The sequence below is a fragment of the Epinephelus lanceolatus genome, chromosome 11, assembly GCF_041903045.1.
Source record: "Epinephelus lanceolatus isolate andai-2023 chromosome 11, ASM4190304v1, whole genome shotgun sequence".
In the NCBI taxonomy this organism is placed as follows: Eukaryota; Metazoa; Chordata; class Actinopteri; order Perciformes; family Serranidae; genus Epinephelus; species Epinephelus lanceolatus.
This window is the reverse complement of record NC_135744.1, coordinates 13,487,858-13,509,376: the sequence shown is the minus strand read 5'-3', so window position 1 is coordinate 13,509,376 and position 21,519 is coordinate 13,487,858. Positions and strand designations below refer to the sequence as shown.

Sequence of the window (21,519 nt, the reverse complement as noted above, 5' to 3'; positions counted from 1 at the left end):
TCTTTACCACAGACTGTATGAATGACATATTTCCACTTACTCCCTTTGTACAAAAATGAAGCCAAAATATTCCCGTTACGGCCGCTGCCATCTTGCGCTGGTGACATCACTTGGAGTTTGTGCAGTAGTGATCTCCATGGAACCCAAACACCTGTCCAACCAGTTGCAAGCAGCACCACTGATAGTGAGCAGACCAATCGGCACACTCAGCTGTCAAGCATGACCTCAGTCCCTCTTTTATTACCATCAAATTACGAGTCATGACCAAACTTATAAAACACTTGAACACACATCAGCATAATAAGAACTACCTAGAATGACAGAAACCATCTTCGAAAAAAATTCTTTGACGTTTGTTTTTAGTTTGGCCCATGTCCCATCCGCTAACACTGAGGTAGTGGGGCTTATGACCTGTACTGCAGCAGTTTTGGCTTCACTTTTGGGGAGCTGTCATGTCATCCATCTTTATATACAGTCTATGGTATTAACATCTCTAAAGCTTAGTTCAACAAGGGCTAAAATTGTTAAACTTTGTTTATGCAAGTGCGAGAACCCGCAGGCGCAGGCCTCCTAGTTTTTTAAGTTTTTAAATATTGAAATCTTTCATTTGACTCTTTCCCCTTGACTGCTGTAACACTGGAATTCTCAATTGTGGGATCAATAAAGGTGTATCTTGTCTTATCTTATCTTATCTTATCTTATCTTATCTTATAGATGCAGCATAAGCTACCAGCATGCACACAGGCATCTATGTGCAACACAGTGCTCATTTTCATATGCTCAAAAACATCAGGTGATGTGCAAACAAAGTATTCTGTGAATAAGCAAGAGGTCATCAGGTGTTACCTGAAGAACGTTACCTGAAAAAAAGGCTGCCTGGCAACAGTAAACACCACCAATCAATGTATTTGTGTTCTCTAATTATACCTGTTGCTTACCTCAAGGTTGAAACTATTTTATAGCCTACTGCTTAGTTTCTCCCCCGTGTTGCCACTATTTCCAGGAGACTGTTTTTGTAGCTTTTACAGCAGTCTCTTTTGCTCTTCCACACCAGCGTGGTGGCTATTTCTTGCCCATTTGAGTGGCCCTGTGGTCGTACAGGCAAATGAATGAAGAGTTGTGGAGGCAACCTGCTCCACCAGTCTTCCCCTCATGTTGAGCTGAAAGTACAGCGTGCGCAGTGGGCACCTAGCTACAAAAATTAAGAGGTGCATGACCAAACGGCACAAAAACTTTTGAAGCAGTTGCGCTTGATGCAGAAGGGATGAGTTCATAATTTTCTGGCACATGAAGTGGAGGGTATATGCAGGTATACAGGATATACCCACCTCTTTTTTTGGCCCTTTACAGTATACCCACTTATGTGCCAGAAGTCATTGGAATATATAGGAACATAAACCCACTTCCTCCTCGGTAACCTAGTAGTACAACCACCTCATCAACTCCCAAAACACAGTGACTATAAACCTAACTTGATTTTACTCACAAGGCGGCCATCTTCAAAAAAATGGAAAGCTGTTTTAAATGAGGCAAATTCAAGCCAGCTACTTCCAACTGGCCCCCAACATCGTTAGACATTGATATATGGTTGAATTTGATGGTCATGTCCCAAATTCACTGTCAGGACAACATCTAATGCCAACATCAATTTGATATAGAGCACTGACGACAGATGACAGTGATATTTTGTTGGTTTTATGCGGTGTTGTTAAGTTACCAAAATTAAATGTCTTCCAAACATCTTATGCTGACATCATCTTATTGTAGAATAATGAATTTTAGATGTAAGATGTAGAGATCAAAACCGTTCATCTTCAAAACGTCGTAATGTTAATGTCCACACAACGTGAAATTCTAACACTAGACATTTAAAATTTCATCAATCCAATTTTCAGTGCAACCAAAATTTAACACCTAGCCAGCATACGAGTCCAGCATCTTTCTGACGTTATACTAAGTCTGCTACCAGCCAGTTTATTTTCCTCTGAGTTACAAATACACATTATAAAAAAACATTTCATCTTACAGATTCCACTCTGAAAATCGTCATATTATCTGTCCTGTAAGCAAACAGATTCTCTACATGACCAGCTGGTAATTTGGGCTACCAACAAAACTAGCTAGCCAATGAATGTTGATGAAGAGGTAGGTTAGAATTTGCTTTTACATGTAGCAATAGCTCTGGCGTGTTCCTGGTGGACCTAACGACCACTTTAACATCACTTCCATTATGCAGCACACTATTAAATCTGTCATTAATGAATTCCATACATTTTATATTTGCCCAAAACACATTGAATTAGCGACAGATGACTGAAAAGTACCCTGTTATTTTAAACTTTTCATGTATATCATTGTCTTATAGAATTGTCTTCCTGCACTAACATTTAAAACTTCTTAAATATGTAAGCTGAGGCGCATTCTTTAGATAGCTATTTGCCGCCTGTGTTATTTTATGAAATCATTAGATAAGTATTTCTTGATATTTTTCCCATGACTTGACAGTACTTTTCAAAACAGTTTTCTGTGCCAAAATAAATTATGAGGATTTTGTCGTGATTGCGTCAGATGTTGAAATCAGCCACCTCCTGCATGTTGCCATCTGTCACACACTTCCTGCTACACATTAAGATTTATGTCAGCTAAAAATGCATTTACTGAACTCTATCCCTGCATATGAAAAAAAAGGTGGTTAAAATGGTGGGTTTACCACCATTACATCCCTAAATGGAAACCCTCTCGACTGTGTGTGTGTGCCGCAAGACCTGTGTAATAACGTGCCTGTAGTTGTGGTGACTTATTGCAGACTCAACCTGTGTGCGTGTGTGTGTGTTTGTGTGTGTTTTATTATTCTGAGAGGCAGTCTGGCGCGGGCCCAGTCTTTTCTGAGCCTTGATAAAAACGTGCTGGGAGCATGGCGGTACACACCTACTCCACTACAGGGTACAGGCAGTACCGTGGCCTGTCCTCTCCAATTGGCAGTCTCTGTGCTGCTGTACCACTGATAAGAGGCTGGTGTAAATAAAACTGTACAGCACGGCTCGTTATAACGCTGAAGGTAGAGCGAGGCAGGGAGGGAAGGAGGGGGGAACGGGAGAGAGAAAGAGCGTGCGGTGTCTGTACTCATTGTTCTGACAGCATACTGCGTCTGTGTGTGTTCCCGCGAATGTGTGTGTGTACTTGTTTTGCCATTTGTATGTGAACCAGATTGAGTTTTAGATGCAGGGAATACAGATCTTTATGACACTTTTAATGTCATTTTGCTTCACTTTTATTTTAGGTAAAGATGTAGGACGTGAAAGTAGTGGAGACAGTGGAAGTTATTTTTTACGTTTATGAGAATGAATGGAAGTCCTCGCTAGTGGAGTGAAACTAGTGTGTGTTTGTGTGTGTGAATGTGTGCGGGGGAGTAGGAGGAGGGGGTGTGTGTGTGTGTGTGTGTGTGTGTGTGTGTCTGTGTGTGTTTATGGATTTTTGCTGTTTTTTGGTACTGAGAGTACTGTCTTACGTAAGCCATTTATGTAGGCTCAGTGAACAGCCAGGCTATGTTTTTGTTGGTGACTGCGCTTGTCTGCCTCCCTCCCTCTGTCACACACACATACACACAGACACACATTCTCTCTCCCTAATCTGTCTGTCTGCCTCGCTCTCTCTCCTGCCCTGTTTACACTGTTAAAAACCACTGAGTGTGATATTGGTCGGCCATCGACGCACACACTGTAATTAGCCTTTTTAATTTCCCATTTAGCCTCCCTGACTCCTGACAACAGATCATTCAGCCACTTCCTGCAGAAATATGTGTGCATACAGTAAACTGTTTCCTGCACTGCAAGGAATTAAAGCTTACTCATGTCAAGTTAACCTTCATATATTCATCTTTGTCCCCAAATCACCAGCCAATCAGAATTTCAGGCCTCTGCAAGTAGTCTTTTAATGTTTGAGTGTGTGCTGTTGTTGTAAAATGTAGTAACTTTTCAGGTCAGCGTGGCCTTTGTGTTTCAGAGAAAATATATGGAAAATTTAACTTGGGACAGGTTTTTAAGACAAATGGAAATCCCTACTTCATACTATCAAAGCATAGGCCAGTATTTATGTCCTGTATGAATGTTGAGCCAAACCATGATGTTATTTTCCAAACCCAACCACTTCCTTTTGTTTTCGTAAACCTAACCCCATGCTTTTGTTGATGTCCTGGAACATCAACAGCAGACCCAGGATACTTACTACGTATGGGAAAGCAGTCTATCGCCTATTTTTCACCAGTGTTCTTGAGTTTATAAAACCTGCATAGGCTAGTTTTTTGTGGGAAAAGATAGATTTGGCAGCGACCTTTAGTGGCCGTAGTAATTATTGCAACAGCAAAGCCGGAAGTCACGTGACGTAGTATAAAGAGTGAGAAAGTCCTCTTAGGTGGATTGGTCAAACAAGCACTGGACTTTGATCCAGGAGATGGGTGTCTGTGTCCTGTGTAAAACCGAAAGTCAGTGTAGAGTTATTTTGACAACATTGTATGTTGGCGTGTGTCACCTGAGATAGGTTAGGTTACCTAAGTAACAAGCATGCTTATTTTAAGCCAGACCATGATAATATTTTTCTAAACCTAACCAAGGAGTTTTGATGCCTAAACCTAACCACGTAGCTTCAGTACAACTGCGACAATTTCATAACATTCCCAGCATGTTTAAAACTGCAACTGTGGATGGACATACGAGCTATATTGCGGTCCACCAGTAGGTGCCCTAGTTTAGAAAATGGATCATATTGAAAGTCATAACATTTGACTTATGTGGTTGTTTGGGTTGGAGGACTTGTCGGATTAATTATCTTGTCCAACCAATATTAATTCAGCGTAGCCACTGCAGCCAAAAATGCACTTGGTGAAATCCTATGATCAAGCGTCAGTCCACAAGAGAGTAAACGTAGCACGTAGCTAACTCGGTTTATCCCAAACTTTTGCACAATGCTCAACTCTGTTGGCTCAAAGAGCTGAGTCTCACCAAATGGAGCTGGATTAATTTTAATATAGGAAAGTTGGCAGGTAAATTCCACAGGTTGTCGACACTATAGTCATAAAGACAGCTGGCATTTTATCCATATGCACCAGAGCAGTTTGTTTATCATGTTGTCTTCACGTGTGATGGATTTGGCATTTTTATGTATTACAGCAGGCTCATTCTCTTGGAACAGTCGAGCTCTGTTGTTGAACCTTTCCTCAATGTGGAAGCTCTTAGACAGGCTTTTTTTTGTTTAATTGATGCTAAATAGTGTCATGCCATCTCATGCAAGCAGGCATGTGAGACCATTTGACAACTGATTTTGATGATTGTATTGCAGGAAACACAAGGTCTTTGCATGAATTTGCCAATCCCCTAAAAAATGCACCTTTTTTGTGCGTTTTCACTGAATATCAGGAGAATTTTTAGCTGGCAAAATGAGATTTATGGCTTCATCAGATTATGAAATGACCAGCAGTGGTTAAATAAAAACCCAGGTTTTTTCTCTCATGCTGGATGGAATGTTTAGCTCTGGTATCAGCATGGTGGCCTACTTTTTGTGTGTCGCTATGAGCAAAGACAGGCTCTCTAAGTCTTATGTTTAATTCTGCGATTGTCTTTGATAAAAGATTCTGTTTAGACTGCGATCCCCAAGAGGGGACATCTGTTGCAAACTTAGCATATATGCTCTACCTGTGAAAGAAAGTAGGTTGGAACAACAAGTGTCAAGTCTGACTGTGGGCATATACAGTCTAAAAAAATATTTAGTCTTCCACAGGAGGCACAGAAAAGCAGGACTATCACCCCAAACAAACGAGGCCTTTCTCTGTCTCTGACATATTCTTTTGAATGAGGAGAGCTTGTGAATGGCGGCATTATGAGATCACATAGCCGAGCTGGGTGATGTGAGTGTGGTGATAGCGTGTGTGTTGTTTGAACCCAAACTCACTTATCACACCCACAAAACCCCCAAATGGGCACTGAGGTTACTTTTTCCCATGCTCTTCGTCTCTGCATCACACCGTAACGATGGTTTGCATTTTCACATTCCACGCACACATGGAAGGAGTGTAACAGCAAATAGGACAATGCACCATTGCACACCACATTATTTAGGGAAATGGGAGAATGAGCACTTAGTATGTCAGGGGAAATTACAGGCAAGGGAATGCACCATCACTTCCCTGTGAGGCCTGCTCAGTGGGCTAATCCACAATCCTCATCACGTCTACGTGGTGAAATGTTGCCAATGTTGGGGGAAGCCCACAGTAGTTAACTTTAAGTGAAACACTCTTGAATAATGCCAAGGAAGTGGTGAGAGTACCTAGAGTCAACTAGACCCAACAGTAATCACAGGTTTTATTTATAGAGCACTTTTACAACAGAGTAACACAGAGGCTTACAAATTAAACAAAAATGTGAATGATAGCATTGGTACATTGTTTTAGCATGAGGTGGCGAACCATGTCACATGATTTGAACCGGCTGACTCAGGCCAGTTTTTTTCTTGACTGTGTTTCTTAACTTTTGATTTCAGCCCTTTAGATTTGAATAACTTGAAAAGCTCATGTTTCTGTGCACTTAGAAAGGCCTGTTAGCTTAACATCTGAAACAGGATTAAGGTCTAAGCCCATTTAAAGGTCCAGTGTGTTGGATTTAGGGGAATATATCGGCCAAAAGGGAATATAATTTTTGTTTCCTTTGTGTCCTGAAAATAAGAATCATAATAAGACTCATGTTTTTGTTCTTACAATGAGTCCTTGTCCATAGAGTCCGTAATGTTGCGCCATGTTTCTACAGTAGCCCAGAACAGACAAACCAAATGCTGGTTCTAGTTAGGACAATTTGTATTTTCGCATCAGCCACCATAGTTAACAGTGTTTTACTGTTTTTAATCACCTGGGGTCTCATTTGCAAAACAATGGATGCACATACAGACAAAAGTCAAATATAGTGTGTGCCACAAAGTATTCGACAATTTCTACAATTAGGCTTCCACCTCAACATCTTTGCCGCCAATTTCCCATCTCCAAAATGTTCGTTGACCCATGCTTACGATACAATACGAATAAAGCATATTGTACTGTATCGTAAGCATGGGTCAAAGTTTCTCCCGTTAAGTCTGTTTTTATAGATCCAACTTTTTTCGGGCCGTGTTCTGTGCGTATGCAGTGTTAAAAAATGAGACCCCTGGTCCGTTTTTTGGAGAGCAGGAAACCTCTGTGGATGATTCAGCTCTCTGGAAAAACCTCTATATTGTCTGAATCTGAAGTTAACAGAGAGAAGTGGTGAGTGCACATTAGCAGGTTAGCAGCCCCTCCACAATGGACAAAACAGCATTGGACGAAGATTTTAGCACGAAACTGCTTTTTTCCGTTAATTTACCAGTTTAAATCACCAAGTCTGTTTGTTTTGGAGAGGAAAGGACCTCTGTGGATAATTAGCCTCAGGGTAAAAGTCTCCTGAATATCTGAATCCTAAGTTAGCAGAGAGAGCCCGCACATTAGCGGGTGCTAGCGGGTGCTGGGCTAGCAGCTTCTCCGCGTTTGTTATGGAGAGTAAAAGTCCTCTGTGAATAATTCAGCTTCCAGTAAAAACCTCCTGAACTATGAACACTGAAGGAATCCCTACCGGGAGCTCTAGCTTGGCACATGGGAGAAGTTTCAGGTGGTTGCAATCTGCAATCCTCACTGCTAGATCCCTCTAAGTTTTTATAAAATTACACAGTTTGCCCCTTCAGGAAACAAAGGCACTGGACATGAGCCTTCTACTGCCTACAGTAACACACACTCACAGCTGCAGTTAAAACTAGCGGTAACAGAAATAATAGCTAATCTAACTTTAAAACTCAGCACAGCACACTGAGAGGTTTGTGCTTCTAAAAAGTTAACAATGTGGCACCCTGTGAGGGAAAGTTGTCTTTATCAGGGGGATGCAGGGCCTGTAAAGACAGATCAAGTTTACAGTATATACGGGGCGGTTATATTACTCTTTGCTGCCAGGCTTTGCAGGAAGTTTACTTGATTGGCAGGGAGCCCTCTCTGGCTTGTTCTCTTTTACGGCCCTTTATGAAATAACTGAGCCACACTGCGCTGCAACAACAGTTGTGCAATATTTCAGAGAGGGAAGCGAAAAGGGAAGCAGCTTCAGTGGCGTGTGGCACCTGATCACCACCCCATCCCCACCTCCCAACATGCACACAAACACACACACACACACACTAACTCAGCACGGGTTGTGCAACTTTTATTATGTCAGCTATGGGCTGGATCAGTGGCAATGTGACACAGGACTCCCCACAGAAAGGGCAGACTGGGCAGGTCTACCATTCGGAGATTCCTTTTTGTTTGTTAATGGTCTGTTTGATTTTTGTGATGGTTCCCTTTTATTTACATTAGCTTTGTGCAAATTAAAATCTTTCAAAATAAAGATCAGATTTGTTTTGATTTTTACATAAAGTGCCTTTAGAGTATATTTTTGCATGGGCCTCTTAAAGTGGAGTTTTTTGTTCACAAAAACCATTTACAACACACATGACAAGAGTAACAGCTGATGTCAAGTGTGTGTGTCCTCCATCGTGGTTACCCCGTCTTCCCTAACTAACAAGTCCACCCTCTTGTGATCAAAGGGGCCTCAAGATTTATCGCTTTAATTTGGCAGTGAAAATGGCTGATGGCGGCTGTTACCAAGCGGAGGGCCCCCTGTTAGCACTTAGCTGGCTAACTAGAGTGACGGGCATCTGGCTGGGTGGCTGCCTGGCTGTGTGTACCCTGGGTTCCCCCCCTCCCCGTTTGCCCCATGGTGACCTCACACAACTCCATTCTCCTTGAAGCAAGGCACCATGCAGGCATTTCCTGACAATTTATGTCCTTGTGCCACAAGCAGGGGCATGCCCTGCACTAAAATCCTATCCCTGGCCCATATAGCACACGCGTCTTGGCCCCCCAGAAGACTGCTTATAGTGTTGCACCACTGTCCATGCAGCCGAGTCATTGCTTGTGGTTACCGTGCTACTGTTAAGCTGATTTACTACAAATTACCTATATATTACAATACTGCAAATTGTGAATGTGTTTTCCCTTCCTCCCAGGCAGCCATTGGTGTCCATTCTTTTTTCTTTTACCAGATTAGATTTGCTGAGCATGAATGCTCCTTTCCAGGAACACTCAGCGACACACTCACACAGCTACACACACATTCACACCTGGAAGCTGCCCGGTACAATCACAGTTTGATCTGTTGGCCACTGAGGAGCCCACCTGGGGCAGCTGGGGGTTAAGTACCCGGCTCAGGGGCACCTCAGTGGCGGCAATGAAGGAAGGGAAATAGTAAATTGAAACTTGCTTGTCATGAAACTTACTTGTGGCATTATTTTCACTATAATGGACTGCTGTACTTATTTTCAAGCAAGATTCAATTAATTACAAATTGATTTTCTTAGATTACAGAACAGTAGGTTGGAAGTAAAAACATTAAAGAAGTATTTCACGGCTGGAAAGATGGCCTCTTAATAAAACTAGGATGTCTCTGCATTGCAAAGACACAATTAATTACAAAAGTCGTGAGACATGACCAGAGAAAACAGAGGGAAAAAATGCTTTTGCTCAATAAGACCTACAACTACCAGAATGCACTACACTACACCAGACTAACTAACAGCAAGCCAAAACATTTTTATCAAACTCCTTTTCATTGTGGAAGAAAAAGTGAACTTCAGGCACTCATGCGTGGAGCGGAAACAGATGCAGATGAATTAAGTTCAAAAGCCTTTATTCAAAAAACATGGCTGCTTACATTAAAACACCGACCAGTTTCGACCCTAAGGTGGTGCAAAGGGGTGGACAGGAGTCAAGCAAACATTCTGTAAACTTATCAGGGGGTGTCACCCAATCCAGACTGATAAGTGAACGCAGGTGGGTGATTGCAATGGATGACAATAAGAGGCCATTTTGAATGTGACACGCCTTCTTCAAGTGTTGAGATGAGAAATATGTAACTCAGTAACAGAATCGTGGTTTATATTTAATCAGCGCTGCTTCTTTTCTGTTTTCATTGTGCATGAAACAGTATGGTGCCCACTTCCTGTTCACAAACTCTTGCTATTACAGCTAAACAGTGCACTAAAATATGTTTCTAAAAGCATTTTAGGTGAGAAATACACAGTGCAGTAACATAATCTTGATTTTTATTCGATTAGCACTGCCCAGTTTTGCGTTTGATGGTATTTTGGTCTGAGTTTGAGAGACAGAGGGAGAATAAGAGGGGCGTGTCTGTCTCGTGATCTGCTTCTATACTCTTTGTGTCCATGGTGGCGGCATCAGCGGCAGGAAATGCAGAAGCAGCAGCAGCCCCAAGTGCCAGCGAGGAGGAGGGAAATCTAGGCATTGTTTAGATGGAGGGAAGTTTACCACAGTTCCTTTACACATACTACCCACATAATTTTAATACAAAGCTAGTTGAAAATTGCTGAACTATCCCTTTAATGTGTACTGAGCATTAATGTTAGTGTATGGGTAACACCTGATGGAGTCGGGCTGCACTTGTTTGGTCTTAAAATTGCCCCTGCAAGGGCAATCAATGAGCTAAAATCGATACCATGGAAGGAGTCCAATGCAGCTTGGCAGGGTGACGGTAGCACGTAAAAAATAATAATTACAGTTGATCCAACAATGATGAATCAGGGAGTTAAAGAAGCAACAGAGGGACTATGTGATTAATGCAAATTAGGGACATCAGTGGGTGTGTTGGGGGACTCTGTCTACATCTCCACTACATGTCTTGTTCTCCAAAGGTTAAGTGGCTGCTTTTGCCAGCTAATTCGGCCATATGCTCATCTGTGCATTTGACACTGGCGCGCCATACGCTCACACTACAAATTATGCCTCTTGAATATGCAGCCAATTAAAAAGGACATTGCTCACCAGCTCAGTTTATTGAGCCTAAAGTTGTTAAGTGGAAATAAACCTTGTGATATTGCAGACGAGTCTAAGATGTGCTGCTTTTTAAAGGTTGCATTGCAGTGGCTTATGATCGAGTCACGCTCACTTGTGCAGCCTACCGTCTTTTGCATAACTTGTTGCATAAGCACTGGCAGGCACACTCTGTCATGAACGGTCCGTGTCATTTCTGCTTTTGGTAGGGCTTATTACAGTACAGGCCGTTCCCTAATGTCACTGCGGTTGCAAAACCACACAAGCCATCTCTCCCTGACTTTTTTTTTTCCTGTCATCTAAGAATTGGCTTCCTGTTTTCATTGTGTTCTCTTTCTCTCTCTGGAGGTGTCGTAACCCAGGAGGACGTGCCAAGAACAAACCAAGGTCTGGAGAGATCGCTCTGTGCTTGCACTGGAAACAAACGCGCACGCCTATTTTGCACACACACAATATCCAGATGTTAACTCTGTGTGTGTGTGTGTGTGTGTTTTGTTTGCGTGTGCCTGTTTGATGTGTGATGTGTATGGCATGTACAGTGCTTGTTGCCAAGCCATAAAAAGTCGTTTGCCTGGGCCTGATCCGATGTGCCCTTCAACAGCAGCCTGTATGTGTTCATACCAGGCTCCTGTCTCTTCTTTTTATTGCTGTACAAGGTTGTACACTTTCATAAAGTATAGGTGAACATGGCAATCCAGGCCATCGCTCAAGGGCTGCGTATGAGCAGAATATGTGGTGAAACTAAAGCGGAAGAGTACTCAACAATAACTTGAATGCGTCAGCCTTGCATATAAAGGCAGTGCAGTCTGTGCACACACCAAATACAGTCAGTGGGGCCTACAGTACTGTGTATATTGAGTTACACAGTGATCACTTATGATATCCATAGGTCTTAAAGATAGAGAAATTAGACTTGCAGAAGAGCAGAGCTAAAGAATAATATGCATTTTTCATGTGCCACATGAAACAAATGATGAACTCTATGAACTCTCTTTTTTCTTTTTCTTCTTTTTATTGGCAAATTAGCCTACATCAAGCGTGTGTGGGGAAGCAGATGACACCTCCTGCCGCTGTTTGCATATTCGTCATAATTGGAGCTGATTCTGACCAATCTGAAGGCGGATCATTTGACTTGTCAAATTATAAAGCCAAATGTAGTCTAAATTATACATGACAATACACCCATTAATCAATCACATGCTGAAAAATACTGTTGTCTAAGTTCTAAAAAGTCAGAGCGGATCAAATAATGAAGGCAAAGCTTTCAGACAATACAGCATCACACTGCAAAACATAAGGATTCCCATGTTGTCAGTCTTATACTTGTCAAGTATGTTTTGCCATTACAACTTAAATGTAAGAACACAGTGCTCTTAATATTCTCAAAGACAGCAAAAAACTAAATTAACAATACAATAAAATAAAGAAAAACCTTTATAAAAAGAGCTATTTAAGCCCAATTTCTTTTCTTAATATGTCTCGAGCCACAATACATATCCGTTCCTTATAATAAAGGTAACACAGCCTGTTACGTCTAAATTAGCCTTTCACCGTTAGTAATAGTTATACAGTACATGAGCATTCATTAATATGTTTTACTGCAGAGTTGTTACCCTCCAGTGGGCTATTTATGATTGTTTGGTACTTTAAATGTTGCAGCGTTGGCTATGAAAGCAAACAAATCTGTCCAAGCACTTTTACATTCAGGATTTTCCTCTGGGAGTTTTTTCTTTTTTGGATTTGGAGCCTGTAGCTAGACTAGCTAGTGAGACTCAAAACTAGCCCCGCTATTGAGGCTCGTCAAAATGTAGGGAAAAGCACCAGGCTGTTTAGTTATGATGCACATTTTAGTAGACACAGCGTTGAGAAGGAGTCACTTTCGGCCCACAACAACAATAAATGAAAATTGAAGTGTTAGAAATAATTGTTATTCATTTCCGTAGAGCCCGTGGAGAAAGGCTAATGAACCACATGCGGCTCAGGGTCGCAGGTTGCCTACTACTGACCTAGGCCAAGGGAAGGCAACCTGCAGCTCTGGAGCCCCTCTCCAGTGGCTCCCTGTGGCTTTGAGAAAAAAAAATGACATGGAAAAGAAATTCTTACATTCTTCAATTGTAAAACATGTGTGCTCTACCCCAAATAAAAGAAAGTTTTATCATTTTGTCAAAATAATGTGCATCATACATCTATTTCCTCCAAAGTCTTGAGGTAGGAGGCAGATACATTACGAGGGCTGACCATATTCTCTCAAACAGACCATCATCCACCATCGCTCATGCAGGCAGCCTTTCTAAAGGTTTTTAAGTTTCCTGGTACCACTATGTGACCGAGGGTGGTTTGTCACTTATTTGCTGCTTCAAAACATACCTCTTAACCAGGAGTAGGAGTTTGTCTCATAGTTTGAAGTACAATTTGCTCAGGGACAGTGTTACAGAGGGTACACTCAGTATGAAGAGACCTGGATCTTTGGTTATTTTTACTGAGAAAATCTTGCTCACTTCCTGTGCAGTGTCACTCTAAAATTGTGAGATCTTTCCCAGAAATTGTAAATTGATGTCCGATTACTTCTCTTACATTTAATACAAAGTGGAGAGGTCTGGTTGTTCATTTTATTAAGTATAAAGGGTGTTATGTGGGATCTGTGGAGTATTTTATATTGTATTGCTCTCATACAATTACAAAGTGGTTTTGGCAGTCATCCTCTATATATTCATTACCAAGATCATGCTCCCATTTCTGTATAACCTTGCTTATATTCAAGGGATCTAACAAATAGGACAGTGAGTATGAATGTGAAAGAAATGTCTTGTCTAGGAATAAATCTATGTTGCTAAAAAAGCTCTGTCTATAGGAGGGTGTCTTACTTTCAATTGATAAAATGATGGACTTTAAGATAACCTAAAAATCATTCCAATAAGTCAAGTTCCTGGAAGGACGTGAGTATATGGTCCTGGCATAGTTCCCCAATAAGCCTGATCCCTTTTGCGTGCCATTCATCAAAAACTCTTTTCCAATGCCACAAGGGAACTCTGTCAGTCATTCTTTGATGTCAGTACTCTGCCAAGTCATATAGCTCATTATCACACAAGTTGCTCATAGAACAAGAAAGATGTGGTCGTATGCAAAACATTTTTTGTGCATGTGGTATTAATCCTTGGAAAAGCTTGGTAAGGATCCCCTTAAAAATGTTTTTAAAGAATTGTGCCTGATACATGTTCTGAGCATGACATTTGACAGTTGAATAGTAAACCTTCTAATGCTTTTTGATGGACAAACTGTTGCCTCACAGCAAGAGGGTTCCCGGTTCGAATACAGGGTAGAGGGTAGGGTACCCCTTTCAGAGTTTGCATGTTCTCCCTGTGTCAGCGTAGGTTTTCTCAGGGTACTCCGGCTTCCTCCCACAATCCAAAAACATGCAGGTTAATTGATGACTCTAAATTGGCCGTAGGTGTGAATGCGAGTGTGAATGGTTGTCTGTCTCTATGTGTCAGCCCTGTGATAGTCTGGTGACCTGTCCAGGGTGAACCCTGCCTCTCACCCAATGTCAGCTGGGATAGGCTCCAGCCTCCCAAAGATCCCTAACAGGATGAGTGGTTATGGAAAATGAATGTATAATTGGTTGTCAGTGTTTAAGATTCACTTGTTGATTGTGTTGTAGCTACCTAAAGGTCCCTAAATGCAAACATTTCCTCAAACTTTAAAGTTTGTCTTTAAAGTTACATTCAAAGCAAGAAATTTTTGAATATGGGAACCATTCTGAATGTGTTATGGCTGCATTTTTTTTTTTTAGCCGACAATGAACAAGTACATTTTTTAAGATTAAATTCATATGGTCTTCACCTACCTGCCCTTTTTTATTTACAGCTTTTCCAAATGTTCTACATGTGTGTGGATGTGTAATAACCGTCTACTCTTGTCTGTTTTGCAGCTGGTGAGAAGGCCATCGTTTGTGACCAGTGTGGTGCCCAGTTCCAGACAGAGGAATCCCTGGAGGCTCATCGGCAGATCCATACCGGTACGAACGCACCAGACATATCCTCACGACACCATAGACATAAACAAAAAGACACGAGCTCTTCTGCTACGTTTATGTGTTTGCATTGGTTAAATTTGTCCAGAGAAGTTCCACTTTGTGGAATTGGCTGCAGATATTGCATTTAAAATGATACCAACATTTTGGCACGACAAAATCTTTTAAAATAGCAGCGAGAAAATAAAAGCAGCCAGATGTCTTGTAAAAACTTCTGAGTACGCACTGTAATTAGATCACATTCAAAGAGAGAAACATTGAGATCACATTGAATCATCAGGTCCCATTCACACTCCCAATCTGTTTGTATATTTTTACCAATCAGCATGCGTGTTGTGTCGTAGTGTGGTGTGTGTTGTGGCGGTGGTGTGTGGAGGCTCATTGAGCCCTCTCTGGCTAACTGGAGCCATGGATTGACAGATAGATAGATCACATCATCTTGGATTAGTCCCACTCGCCCTAAATCAAGACAGACCCAACAGTAATCAACAAACCGGGAAAACTTGGCAGGCCAATGTTGTTTATCAGTGCTCAGCTATGAAGATGGGAAGATGAGGACGAGCTAGGTGCCAAGATGTAAATAGGAAGAAGTAAATCCCCCTCCAGCAGATGTGTGATGGCCCAGAACAGTTTCACTGCTGGTGATGAACTCTTTAATTTGGGAGAAAGGATTGTCTCAGATTTCCACCACTTTGTTACGAAGATGGCATGCTTGGGGCGAGGGTATGTGCTGGAGAGTTCTGTTTGTGTGTTTATAAGTCCTCTGATTTCTCTTAGTTGTATTTATATGACTCAGTGGATCAGATTTTGACTCTACGTCCAACATTTTGGACAATAACTCCAGATTGAAAATAAATAGAACTTGTCATGAGTTGCCTCTCAGTTTCATACTACATGCTGCCGTGCTACTGCTGATGCTGCTGGTGATAGATAATATTGCCCCATAATGTTACACACTACAGCAGTGATACTCATCTTATGGCCCAAGGGCCAGATTTGGCTGGGTGGCCCATCGACCATTTTCTAAATCGCAATGAAAATAGATTCAGTCACACTGCAATTTTTTGTACTTTGAATGTTAATAAAGTGCCAGGGTCCATAAAATGGCATCAAAATAGAGTTTATCCATCAAAATACAAAAAAACAAAGTAATCGCCCCAGACTCCCCGACAGAGGCTAAGCCCAGAATGTCCTCAAATCCTGTAAACCAGTGGTTCCCAACTGGCCTGGCCACAAAGTCCCGATTTCTCCTTATTCATTAGTTCAAGGTCCACACAGTGTAATACATTGGGCATCATACTTGTGTTCCACCTTGTCATCGAGCTAGTTTGCTGTCTCTGTCAAGAAGCTGTTCATAAATCACTCACTCTACAGCAGGAAATGGCACTCCAGAATAAAAGCTCTGTGCCAAAAATTCACTGTACTTCAAAATAAAGTCACTTGGCAAATTTAAGTAAGGACAGCAAAAGTCAAAAAGTTGAAAACAGGTAGTTCAATTATTATACAGTATATACTGATAAATATTATTAAAGATTGTTTATTGACAGGCATTTTTGCTTACTGTTGTTTGGCAAAAGTGGCCTCCGGGTAAAACAAGTTGAGAATCCCTGCATCCATCTCTGAATGGAGGAGCGATTAGCAGCTGTTAAAAAATACTCAGAAAGTTTAGTAAAATAGAAATATACTGCGACTTCCTATTTGTAGTTTCTTAAAATTTAGAGTTGGCAGTTGTGATCCAAAGTTTAAGTGACGTCCGTCAGTGTATCTTCTGTACATTTTTTGTGTACAAAACAATACTGTGGATGAGTTTCCTGTAAGCTAAGTACCCGATTACAGCATGAATGACAACATTTGTAAGAAGTGTAGAATTAATATTGTATAGTATTATGTCAGTACATAGTATGGAACTTAAACAAATTTAATTTGTAAGAGTTTTTTGCAATATTATGAGTGCAAGTGGAAATTTTGCTTTAAGGGCTGTGCTAGAGGAAAGTTCGTAGGATCTCTAAGTCCAATGTGATTTACCCTCTGGCGACCGTGAATGTCCACAACAAGTTTAATCCAGCCATTAGTTTGTGATATTGTGCATACAGGGCTTGGGACACTGGCAGAAAGCCCATGAAGTGTCCAAAATATGAACAGTCCATCCTCTGGGGAGCATGAATGTGCTATAACTATAATGGCCCATTTGCCCAGCAGAATTTTATATACTTATTTTTTATTTTTTTAAATTTGGCCCAATAGCGACATTAGAGGAAAGGTCAAGGGGGTCTCTCACTTACCGACCCACTTGATTCACAAACAAAATGAGATGAGAGAAAAGAGCGCTGCCAATGGACATTCAAGCCAGAGACTGATCCCCAAAATAGCCACACATCATCATTATCATCATCTTGTGTTTTGTCCTTCATCTGAAGCCGTGACCTTTGGGCTCCCGATAGTAGTTCCCATTGCATGGCTCCATTTTTTTTTTTTTTTTTGCATCCACTCATGGCCCCCCCGCCCACACACGCACGCACACACTCCTCCTCAACATTTGAGAAGAGAAGGTGGGGTGGTGTAGTCAGGATATGGGGGTTACTCCTGAGGGGCATGCCCTCAGCCAATCAGCCCGCTGGAGGTAAAGAAGGGTTAAACGAGGCTAATGATCCAACAGCCATAACAGCGGAAAGGAGCACTCTAAATATAGGCATTCCAGTCTGGAACGAATGGCAGGGGTTGGGGAGGGGGGGAGGGAGGGGGGCACGCCGCAGCCAGGGCCAGACGTGTCTTCCTGCCAGACAACTGGCGCAGCAGCAGCAGTAATAGTATAGTAATCATCCATGTGTTGAGCCCCTCTGAGGGATCAGAGTCTGAAAAATGGGCTCTGGTAAAATATGACAAGGCAGTTTCACCGCACCGTATGATTCTCAGTTTCTCTGCCTCTGTGCACTTTCAGCTACTGTACACCTATATTATGACATCACTGGCTCTGGATCTGAGCACTTGACACGTGCACCTCCAGCCCTCGTGAAAGCATGGCTCTCATTTTCAATATCGGACTCGCTGATTGCTGTCACTACTGTGACTCTCAAAATCAATAGTGAGCTGAAGGTTGACAGCATTTAGCTGGTTGGTCTGTTTCCAGCGGGGGAGTGACTGATGAGATGAGTACGAGAGGTAAACAAACAACTCCCTCTCTGTGTCTCTCACTCAAATTTTGCAGAGACTTCATAAGAAATTGTCAGATTTGCTTTGATGCAGCGCGTCTTCAGAATATCAACTGTAACATCTTTGCTGTCCTGGTTTTATTGTAGGGGTCTATTTTGTATGCATGCAGTTAATTTCCCACTTGACGTGCCAACCTCTCCAACTATGGCTTGCTAGAAAATGTATTTCCTATATCAAATTTTGGAACTTGGAACTTTGGGTCATAGATATTTTTTGCACTATTTTGACATGCATCGTATCGTCTAAGAGTTTTTTTGGGACTTTACCAACTTTACTTTCTCCCAGGTTACTCAGGAGTTCAGAAAACTACTGGCTGGATAACCATTAAATTTGCTATAGATATTCATGGTCCCTGAGGATTATCCTTGCACCGTTAATATCTATAGCCCCCTGAACATTTTAGTCATTTTTATTCTTCATAGTTTTAGTCAATGAAAATTCAAAACTTTTTAGTCAACTTTTAGTCATGATGTTTTCTAGATTTTTTTCTTTAAACTAATCCAGTGAGGCTAATTAGTGTATCAGAAATTAGAAACACACAAGTTGTATAAAAATTTAATTTAGACAGTTATTCTCTACATTTTCAAACCTACATTTCTCCATCAGTTTTTGACAGCTTTTAAGGGGTGATCAAGATCTATTTTTAGCTTGTCACTGCTGTTGATGAAAAATTTTCATCAACGAAATTAACACTGGACAGAGTTGTCTCGCCTTTAAGCTGCCACAGGAGGATGTAACAGCGCCTAAATGGTGTCTGTTCAAACAGGACAGTCAGCAGGACAGGACCATGTGAGGTTTTAAAGACATGTTTTGTGTTGGCCCCACAACGGGAGATTTAAATAGTTGCTGTTAGCAGTTAGCGGCTAACTCAAAGAAGAAGAGCAGTAACCATAAACGTCCACAAATTGGGAAAACAATGAGGTCCGGGAGCTCCTTACCCTCCGAGCAGAGGATGAGATCAGCTGCCACATAACAGTGTCAGTAAATGGCTATAACTGCCATGTTGTATGGCATGTCATGGCCGTCATTTATGTGGAGCATAAAAATGACAGACAAAGAAATATTTTTTTCGTACACGCCATTCCTCAGGCTAAAATATTAACATGCACACAGCATAACTCATCTAATGGGCAGATTGTTTTTACATTTTTCAAATACATGTCGTGATCCTAAGAGGATGAATCATTTGATTGTAACGGCCATGTAGACCCTATTTAGTCTTTTTACATTCAAGCGTCCTTTACGTTTTGAGGCCCTTAACCTCTAAGAATAACTAAATTGTTATCCTTGTTCATTTTTAAGAAATGGATTTTATATGTCTAGAAAATGTAAATAATGATAGCTCAGCAAAATATACAGGAATGGACAAAAGAAGACAAACTACATCTGTTACAAAAGCAGCTCCGCCGGACAGTACTGTGTTAAATCAGTTTGAACTGAAAGAGCTTAACAAACATGGATTTATTTATACAGAAATGTCTGTGTACAGTACCCAAGACGCAAAACATCAGAGAGGGCATGTGGTGGGAGCGTGGGGTTACTGTTGGCCATCAAAGCCAGATTTGATCTCTGCCTGCCTCTTGGCAGTGCTTCAGCCCTTGGCTAATGTTCTCTGATGACAATATTTGGCCTCTGAAACTGTGGCTGTTTCTTGCTGCTTTGAATGGGAACTATTGTGGCATCTCCTCTGTTGGCCGGATCAGCTGCAGTCTGACTCAACCTCTCTGTCTTTCTCAGTTTGTCTGTCCGCTCTTGGTTTTTAACAGAGCTGCCCTTGGTATATCACACACCTCTCTGTGTTACTCAACAGCCTTCCTGTATGTGTGACGTATAGCAGGTTGTTATCCAAAACCATGGGATAGTTTGGAGGGCCATTGAGGCATTCCTGAAGTTGTCGTCATTCTTAACGGACAGGGTCTTTTGCGTGGGGATGTATGTGTGTGTGTGTGGGGGGGGGGGGGGGGGGGGGGGGGGTTGGGCTGGTCGGGATGCCAAGGGAACTAGCAGCAAAACATCATGTGGCTGTTTTTTACCCACTGAACTCGTGCAAATACACAAGCACAAACACACAGTGCAAACTATCCCCTTCTTTGGCAGTGCATACACACACAAATAAATCCAGGAATGCCTGTGTTCAGGAGCCGAAGTCACTTGTGAGTTGCATTACATCTACTGACGCCTAATTTTTGTCACATATTTTCCCAAATTGGATGGCATCGCATCAGAGTCTCTCAATCTCTCTAAACTGGGACTCGCCTCAGGGCTTTTGCAAGCAAAGAACACAGTCTGTCTGGCTTTCATGGAGCTCTCATCCTTAAAGAAAAACACTGCTGTCATTTAGAATTGTAGCCCATTTACTACCGTCTCTGTCTCGTGTCCTCCAATTGTTATGCAATGTATGCGCTCAGACTCTTTTTCATTTTTTAAGTCCTGGCTGCTCACTGTTTCACAGCCTTCCACACAAACACAACATGTAAAGCTACATGCTTATAGGGAGGATTTCTTGGTGGAGACTTTCATTTCATCATGTGGATGTCAGGTGACGGGCAGGAAATGGAGCGTAATGTGCATACTGATAGGAGTCTGCTCCAAACTGCGTTTTTATTTTTGAAATACTGTCTAGGCCAGAATGAATGGCAGTCATAACTCTCTTTAAATGGAGAAGAAGAAAAACAAATCTGTTATTCTTTTTTTTCCCAAGCTTTTTATTGAATTTTAGAAAAACATAAAAGTACCAAAAAGCAAGCAAGGAGTAAAGAGCAGTGTGTACATATGTAATTTAACACAGAGGGTTAAGACATTCAGTAAGAAATAAGTGTGCATGTATGTAGATACAAATAAAACAAATGAGAAGTCCAAATAAGTAGGAGTAGAAAAGAGGCTGTATTGTAATCAGAACCAAATAAGAAAAAGCATGGGTGTTTAAGAGCCTGTGTAAACATGGAAAAGAGCAAAAAACGTAGGTTTGTCTTTAAAGGCCGTTAATGTAATCAAGAAATCTTTCCCATTTCAAATAATCTGGCCTGCCCAGCATAACGAAGGATACCCGTTCATGTGCCGCCACCTTAGTGAGCAGGTTATGCCAGTCTGTGATTGATGGTGCATGAGCTGACTTCCATTGTTGAATGAGAAGTCTCATTTAGAGCCAGCATCATAGAGGGAACTGTGTCTTTTAGGGTGGACGGGTCCTCCAACAGAAATAAATGGATGCAAAGGGAACTTTCTGGCCAGTAATTCTCTGGATATAATCACGAACTGACATAAAAAAATCACATACTTTGGGGCAATCCCATAGGACAGGAGTCAACGTACCTTCTTCAGGGCACTCCCAGCACCCAGTGCCCAATCGCCGGAT

The 21,519-nt window shown here is 41.6% G+C and overlaps 1 protein-coding gene across 1 annotated transcript in view; it reads left to right on the top strand.

Moving 5' to 3' along the window:
• The window catches only part of zbtb16a (zinc finger and BTB domain containing 16a), a 215,077-nt gene that overhangs the window by 114,527 nt on the left and 79,031 nt on the right, over nucleotides 1-21,519 (top strand). Inside the window, exon 4 of the mRNA XM_033609561.2 lies at nucleotides 14,853-14,939. Within this exon, the coding sequence (XP_033465452.1) occupies nucleotides 14,853-14,939 (87 nt within the window). The remainder of the gene's footprint in view (nucleotides 1-14,852; nucleotides 14,940-21,519) is intronic.